Source organism: Papaver somniferum, chromosome 6, assembly GCF_003573695.1.
Source record: "Papaver somniferum cultivar HN1 chromosome 6, ASM357369v1, whole genome shotgun sequence".
Lineage (NCBI taxonomy): Eukaryota > Viridiplantae > Streptophyta > Magnoliopsida > Ranunculales > Papaveraceae > Papaver > Papaver somniferum.
This window is the reverse complement of record NC_039363.1, coordinates 41,981,450-41,989,840: the sequence shown is the minus strand read 5'-3', so window position 1 is coordinate 41,989,840 and position 8,391 is coordinate 41,981,450. Positions and strand designations below refer to the sequence as shown.

The following is an 8,391-nucleotide window of genomic DNA, read 5'->3' as shown; positions in this document are numbered from 1 at the left end:
AGACATGTAATAAGGTAATATGACTAGGAAAAAGAATTTATAGTTCTATATATAAATACGATCACCAAAGTTGTGGTTGATCATATGAGCAAGATTAGAGCTTGTGTTTAGTTTTGAGAGATTTTCTAAACATCAATAAAGAAAGTTGTCTTTATATAAGCTAAGTTTCATCTTGCAGTTGCCATTAAGTTGTTCTATCTGTAAACGGTACAACTTATAAGACTCACTCAAAGAATTTATGTTCAGTTTATGTCGATTTGGTATTTGAATTCGATTCATTACTTAGCTTCACTTTATCGTTGAGTCAGGTGTCTGGCCATTTGTGTCTTCATATCTGCGATCTCTGATTCAGATACATGTAAGTCGGATGTTGTTTTTCTTTCAATATAATCGTGGATTATCAAATTTTTGAATTAAATTCAGACCAGCCCGGAAAAAAAAAGTGGATAAATGACACAATCCTTCTAGGTTTTAGTGGCTACTGCATAATGGTGCCACACTGCCACCATCTAAGACAGTAGGTACTTCTCATGGTGGTCACCTAATAATGCCTGGCCAAAATATCAAAGATTGGAATGCCCAATCCAATGTTCCCAACTTCAACCTACCTTTTTTCCCCCTTTCTTTAAGCTGGCAAAGTAGGCATACAGAACATGATGCTGGGTCGGTGTCTGAACTCGGTGACCTCTCAAGTCTTCCTAACTTATAACTCAAAAAACAAACACAACAAGCTAAAAAGAAACTCTTAGGAAGAGAAAGAAGGATCTCATCTCCGATCTCTTTCTCTTCTCTCTATCTCTTCCTCTTTTTGTAACTGTGCTTTAGTTATTGTTATTTATTTTATTTTATTTTTGTTAGGGTTTCTTTGATCGAGGAAAATCAAAAGATTGGTAATCGATTGAGATTGAAAAATAGTGATGGTGGTTGGATAGTTTTGTTGTTGTTGTTGTTTAAGTGGGGATTAAGAAATAGAATGATCAGATTTGGAAAAAAGGAAACTTGGGGTTATATGGGCGGTGGCATGAAAGAAGAATGCCAGAGTTGCGTAGTGGTGTTCGTCGTAGTAATCGAGGAGGAGGACGCCGCCATACTCATCAGGTTGTAGAAGAAGATAAAAAAAACCAACATCTCAAAGATCCGTTACTAAATATTGGTAAAGTTACGACTAGGTCTACAATCGCTAAATTAAAGGCTGCTGCTGTTGTTGGTGATGCTAAAGCTGAAATCCCCAATCTTACAAACCAAGTTAACAAGAGAGTAGCAGTAAATAAAAAGGATAAGAAAGTTACTGCAACAATCCAACCTTCTTTACCTAGACCTAGGACTAGATTAGGTATTGCTGCTGCTGCTAATAAAAACAGTAATCCTACCCAGGTGGTTGTTGTTGATGATGTTGATGTGATTGTGATTTCTGAGAGAAGTGGTGAATCAAATCGTCCGCTTTTTGGTAATCAGTTAATTCAAGGAGGAGGAGTTCAATTGGAAAGAGGTGAGAATAAAGAAATGATGGTGGGAGGAGGATGTGGAGATGATAGTGGTGGATTAAGTGCCAATAAGGTGGTAGCAGCAGGTCAGGAGGAAGAAGGCAATACTGCTCCTTTCCCTGAAAGGGTAATTCTTTAATAACCCTGCTTCTTCAGTTTTCGTGTCATTTCTATACTGCTATCATTTTTTAACAAAAACTGTTAGGGTTGTGAATCTGAAAGTAGAGTTTCTCAGTATCTCTTATCCTTATAAGAGGGAGCATTTTATTTGCTTTCTATGAGAACAGGTCATGAAATAGTTTGGCCACTTGGACCTGATGGAAATTCATGAACTTGGATCTTTTTTAATTGTTGTGTGTATTTTGATATTCCAAGTAGAGAAATGTGTAGATTAATAGACCAAGACTGGTTATATTTGAAATGGAACTTTTGAACTGTTGAACTGGGATCTCGGTGTATTTAAGAAGATGTCCATGTTGTGAACACTTAACAGTTTAGGGAAAAAGTGTAGAACGAGTGGAGAACTTGAGGTTAGTCGCTTAAGGTTTTTTTATACCCAATTTACTCTAGATCTTGTGGAGTGCTATTATGCATTTTCCATTATCCTTATCATCTCTGCTAGCCCCTTTTGTTGAGCCCTTATCAGTGCAAATCTTGCTAATTCTTTTTGTTCTGAATATGGGAAAGAATCTTTGCCTGTTGGGTCGCGTTTTTGTTTTGTTCTAGACTAAATTTCTTAAACGAAAATTCACTATGGCATCTTATTGTTGAGGTGCACTTCAGAGGTGTGTTAACATCTCTTCATTTGCTTGTTCAGGTTCAGGTAGGAGGATCACCAATCTATAAGATTGACAGGAAGTTAGGTAAAGGTGGGTTTGGTCAGGTTTTTGTTGGTCGTCGTGTTTCAGGTGGTACTGACCGGATATCAGGTCCCGGAGCTACGGAGGTAATATTAATTCTTTTTTCTTTATGATACGGAAATTTGCTAATCGCATCGCATACAGTTTTGTAGTTCTTATTTGCTTTCTCTCAAGCAGGTTGCTCTAAAATTTGAACACAAAAGTAGCAAAGGCTGTAATTATGGACCTCCATATGAGTGGCAAGTGTACAAGTACGTTTGAAAACCTATAGATTCTGGATACTTGACACTTACTGTTTTTCCCTACTTCTAAATGTACTCCAGAAACGTTCATACTTATTTGCTTGTCTTCTACTTCACATTTTTTTTTTGAATAGCACTCTTGGTGGTAGTCATGGAGTTCCTAGGGTGCACTACAAAGGGAAACAAGGTGAATACTATGTTATGGTATGATAACTGTCCTTAACTTTATGCTTAGCTTAATATTTATATAAAAAGCTGCTAAGGTTATATCATGTGAAACTGAATTCTAATTTTGTAGGTTATGGACATGTTGGGGCCAAGCTTATGGGATGCGTGGAACACTGCAGGGCAAGCGTGAGTATCTTCAAGTGTTATATATATATACAGATTTCACTGTTGCTTTGCATTTATATGGATTGGTTAACATTGAGGAACATCATAGCTCGCCGTTGAAGTTTAAATACATTGTTTTAAAAAAAAATCCTTGTCATTTGTTGGTACTTTTCTTGGTCCTAACTTTTGCTCATATATGTGCGAGCTAGGCAATTTTTTGTTTCCTTCAATATGATTGTGGAATAAAAATGGAATTGGTTTGAAGTAGTTGCATGCTTGCCGAACATGTGATTTGTACTTCAAAATGGTCTTCTTTAAGGATTCTCCTCAAAGATTCTCCTCTTCTACTGAATAAGACACACTTTGACGATTGCACATTTACCGACACAGTTTGATGATTGCGCATTTACCTGCTTGTCTTGCTTTTAAACTTGTTTTTCTCTCAGTTGACTCCTCCATCTTATGGGAAACTTTACCCCCAGACTAGCTTACCTTGTGTTATGTTGTGTTTGTTGTCAAATATGAAACTAAAGAATGCCATGGCAAACAAAGTGAACCTGTGATACATACTCTTTATGTTTTTTTTTCGCCTCTCTTGGGCACTGTTGCTGTCATCTTGATCCTTGTTTTTTACAGTTAGTAGATACAGTGCTGTGATTGTGGTCTGCTGTTTATCTGTATTAGATTGTCAAGATTGTCAAGGATTATATAGAAATGCCCTTATTTGTGTCATTGGTGGATTTTGGATGCTGTTTCTTTAGTTGTTTAGCGTGCTTTGTTTCATTGGTGGATTTTGGATGCTGTTTCTTTAGTCGTTTAGCGTGCTTTGTTTTATTTGCAGGATGTCCTCAGAAATGGTAGCTTGCATTGCTGTTGAGTCTATATCAATCCTAGAGAAGATGCATGCAAGGGGGTATGTAGTTACTATCCTATATGAATTTTTAATGTATTGATGTTTGGTTTGTTTCTTTGTAATCTACGTAAGAGATCCCGATCATTAATTTCTGAGTAATCTCTTTTATTGAAGATTTTTGTTTGGATGTTTCTCACTCTAATAATATGTGCCTTCTAAATGTTAGCTATGTCCATGGAGATGTGAAACCGGAGAACTTTCTTCTAGGTCAGCCTTCTACAGCGCAAGAGAAGAAGTTGTTTCTTGTCGACCTTGGTTTAGGTAAGGGAAGCTTACTAAACCTTGTTTCGTATGTTATATTTTCTTTTCTCCTCTTATTTTTTGTATAATGTGGCAGCAACAAAATGGAGAGATGGTGCTAGTGGCCAGCATGTTGAATATGATCAACGTCCTGATGTATTCCGGTAAATTGGCTCGCCTATTCTCGCTCCCGTTTCTTCTTCTTTTTTTTTTTTTTTTCTTGCTTCCCCCGCCATTCTTGTTCTTCTTCTTCTTCCTTGTTGTGTTTCTCTTTGCTTAACGAATTCTTGCTTACCAAAAATGATTTACTACCTAGTTTAATCCACATATTTCGTCATTGATATAATTTTGCACGTGAATATATGCAGAGGAACAGTTCGGTATGCTAGTGTTCATGCTCACTTGGGTAGAACTGCAAGTAGAAGGGATGATCTAGAATCTCTTGCATATACACTTATTTTTCTTCATAAAGGAAGATTGCCTTGGCAGGGTTATCAGGTAATGTTTTTAATTAGGACCTGTTGATTAGTGATCTAAAATCAACTTTGCAGTTCTTCACCTTCTTCATTTTTTGCTTTCAGGGAGACAACAAGTCATTTTTAGTTTGCAAGAAAAAGATGATGACATCTCCTGAAATGCTGTGCTGTTTTTGCCCCACGCCATTCAAGCAATTTCTCGAGATTGTTGTAAACATGAAATTTGATGAAGAGCCTAATTACTCCAAAATGATATCATTGTTTGATTGTCTAATTGGACCAAATCCGGCTATAAGACCAATTAATACTGATGGTGCTCAAAAGGTAGCACACGGTCATCTTTTACTACCTAAAGTATCTTTGTTTTTCTGGTTCAGTGCGAAGCTTATGTCTTTCGGTGTTGAATTTTATCAGATCATTTATCAAGTTGGACAAAAGAGGGGTAGATTAACTAGCGAAGAAGAAGATGATGGGCAACCAAAAAAGAAAGTCCGCCTCGGAGTTCCTGCAACCCAATGGGTTTCTATTTACAATGCCAGGATGCCAATGAAACAGAGGTATGCATAAGTTTAAGGTCCAAAATGAAGTGGCTTAGTGTTTGGTATAGATAACTAATAAAGGGAAAGCTAATTTTGCTTTGGGGAAAGCTGACTTCAGTCGAAGTAAAATGACTTGGGGGTAAATAAAACAACTAAAGATCTACTACTGATCTCCTTAATTACCTACAACCATTATTTTCGTTTCAATCCTTCCGAGTTTTTAAATAATTAAATCTGTTAACATCAGCCTCACCATTGATACTTCCTTGTGGGTTGTGAATTGTTATTGTTATCGACAAATTTTTATTCCAATCCTTCCATCACATTTTTACAATTTCTGCCCATTAGAATTGTGTTATTTTCCATTGTGATATGTCGCCCATAATAAGAGGGAGAAGGTGCTGAAAGAAGTAGCCTTAAATATCTAAAGATTCAGCCAATGGTAGTCTTTACCCATTGGGATTGGTTTTAGGCAGGACATAAATTGATATACTAGTATATCTTGATTCAAATATATACTTTATTAATGACCAGACAATGTCAAGCATCAATCAAATATGCAAACAGTTACTATCAGTTGCTACCGATAGAAAAAGAAAACATGAAACGAGGAGTACTTTCATATTTTCTAACCCATTTATCTTTCAAAAATTGTAGGTATCATTACAACGTGGCCGATGGACGGTTGGCGCAACACGTGGAAAGAGGAAATGAGGATGGTTTGCTTATAAGCTGTGTGGCTTCTTGTTCTAATCTTTGGGCACTTATTATGGATGCTGGAACTTCTTTCACAGCTCAAGTCTATGAATTGTCACCATTCTTCCTCCACAAGGTGAGAATTCATGTTGTGAGTTCTTATTTCTTTGGTGGAGGTCACCTTAAGGGGATCAATACATTTAACACCATTTTGTTTCAAATATCTTAGGAGTGGATTATGGAGCAATGGGAAAAGAACTATTACATAAGTTCAATTGCTGGTGCTAACAATGGAAGTTCCCTTGTGGTGATGTCTAAAGGTTAGTCTCCTTCTATTCGTTGCTTACTAGTCTGTGGATGAATGAGCGGGAGATGCTAAAATGTTTTTTTATGGAAGAATCATCAAACATGTGGGAAGGAAAGAAAAATGGATATTGTTGAATGCCACAGTTGTGAAATGGAAGATTACAGAATTTATGTTTTAAGTTCTGGTCTTTCAGTCTTTAGTTTCACATGTTTGAACTTCGTAATGTCATAGGCTTGGGTGATGGACGAGTTGGAATCTTCTAGTTCTGAATGCATCATGTGTCAAGTAACAAAGACATTGCGATAAGCTTCCGCGAAGATAATTTTCTACCTTCTCGTTGGAATGGAATAAACATACTAATGGTATACATGGTTCATTTGGACTGGTTTGTCTTTTTGATAATGGGAAACGAGTGGTTGACCTGTGGTGTGCAACAATTTCCTTCTCAATAGGTCGCTGATATAGTTACACGTATGACCAGGATAACCATTGTCTTGGCTACTAGTTTGTTAAGTATTAGGTCTGTCACCAAAGATCTTTGATTTTTTCTCGCTCACGTTTCCGCATGACATAAATTAACCTCAAATGTTGACGAAGTGTGTTTTTTTTTGTTCAGAAATTAGTTGTTTATTGTCCTATTGTGGACTTCGTAAGTGAATTTGTCATTGACAAAATGCGCTTGTATTATTTCAGGAACCCAATACACCCAGCAATCTTACAAAGTCAGCGACTCATTTCCTTTCAAGTGGATCAACAAGAAGTGGAGAGAAGGATTCCATGTAACTTCAATGGCAACTGCTGGAAGCCGATGGGGTGTTGTTATGTCTCGCAATGCTGGATTCAGTGATCAGGTTGAGCTCCATTTCTCATTTCATCCAAGATGCAGACCAGTTTATTTTCTTCTCAAAGCATGTATTATATATGTATCTCAATCTTTACAGGTCGTCGAGTTAGATTTTCTCTATCCAAGCGAGGGCATCCACAGACGTTGGGATGGTGGTTACAGAATAACAGCTACGGCTGCTACCTGGGATCAAACTGCTCTTATTTTAAGCGTCCCCAAAAAAAAACCTGGTGATGAAACTCAAGAAACCTTACGGACATCTGCATTCCCGAGTACACATGTGAAGGTGAACTCACTGATCTTCCTTTCTCTCTCTGTAACAAAAGCATTTGAAACATTTCTCTGTTGAAATTTATTTCTACAGTTAGAGAGTAATAGTCCATATATTTCAGAAGAAAAAAATATGTAAAAATTCGGCAGAACTGAAGTGAACCAAAGATAATTTGATAATTCGAATAGCGCCTATTTATTTGATAAAAGACTGATTACGTTTTTAGTTCGCAATTATTGGAGTTTGGCTGACACCTTAGTTTCCAATATGTGTGCAGGAGAAATGGGCGAAAAATCTCTATCTTGCTTCTGTCTGCTATGGGCGAACTGTCTCTTAAAATTTGAACTGTAACAGATTTCTCATTTTCTACTTCATATATAGAAGAAGAGTCAGGAAGCACGTAGAAGCCTCGAGTCAAGTCTTGTAATCCAGAGGGTGCTAAGAAGGCAACATGTACTTTCTGTGGAAGCCCAGGGAATATCATCATCTTCTTTTTTAATCTTTTTTTCAGTTTATATCGGCTTTTGCAGTTAATGTCATGTTAATTTGTATAGCTTAACTAGCAAATCTCGGTTGGACGAGCTTTAAAGAAATGCTCTTCATCCCATTGTATGAAATTATTTATAATACAACCTTGGTTGGGTAACCAACATCCTCTCCATTTTCCTTAATCAGCTCTCATACTTGCGTATAATCTCTGACGTATCAGCATGGAATTGACGCACATATTTGTACAGTGTCAAGTGAATTTTCTCACTTTATGCTGAAATGACGGTATGGGTGCAGATGACCTGACGGAACCACCATTTATTTTTCTATACTTATTTCTTTCTCTTGTTATGCGAGAGGGGTATTCCTAAACAGAAACAACACAGATTCTGATAGATTTGTCAAAGTTAAGAAGAAAGAGAAGAGTTTAGATGCTATTCGTGAACAAGTATACAATCAACATCGTGTTAGTAAACCTGGCGAGGTTGGGGTATACCCAATAAGATAAAATCTGGTTATTTTGAAGTAAAACCAAGCCACCCCTTAACCTTGTATTTTCTAAATGGCTGATATGTCATTGGTTAATTAACACTAAAATTTTGATTAGGTTAATTAATTGAGTTTAGATTAAAATTTTGTAATTAGATTAAACCTTTCATCTGTCTTATGAGTTCGATTTCGATCAAAAAACTTGGTT

The 8,391-nt window shown here is 36.8% G+C and overlaps 1 protein-coding gene across 1 annotated transcript; it reads left to right on the top strand.

Moving 5' to 3' along the window:
- The first annotated feature begins 650 nt into the window (after positions 1-650).
- LOC113287394 (casein kinase 1-like protein HD16) lies at positions 651-7,876 on the top strand. Its single transcript, XM_026536137.1, has 16 exons — positions 651-1,611; positions 2,302-2,430; positions 2,522-2,595; positions 2,721-2,790; positions 2,885-2,940; positions 3,761-3,832; positions 3,999-4,093; positions 4,170-4,236; positions 4,441-4,570; positions 4,654-4,872; positions 4,963-5,105; positions 5,745-5,919; positions 6,013-6,103; positions 6,784-6,941; positions 7,032-7,220; positions 7,483-7,876. Exons 1-16 carry the CDS (start codon positions 1,033-1,035, stop codon positions 7,540-7,542), a joined length of 2,307 nt encoding a protein of 768 aa, XP_026391922.1. The 5' UTR covers positions 651-1,032; the 3' UTR covers positions 7,543-7,876.
- Positions 7,877-8,391: the final 515 nt, after the last annotated feature.

What these genes read in the sequence shown, in the direction of transcription:
- LOC113287394 (XM_026536137.1), top strand. Translation starts at nt 1,033, where the DNA reads ATGCCAGAGTTGCGTAGTGGTGTTCGTCGTAGTAATCGAGGAGGAGGA. An exon ending in CTGCTCCTTTCCCTGAAAGG is followed by an intron (nt 1,612 to 2,301) that starts GTAATTCTTTAA and finishes TTGCTTGTTCAG; the next exon opens with GTTCAGGTAGGAGGATCACC. An exon ending in TATGAGTGGCAAGTGTACAA is followed by an intron (nt 2,596 to 2,720) that starts GTACGTTTGAAA and finishes TTTTTTGAATAG; the next exon opens with CACTCTTGGTGGTAGTCATG.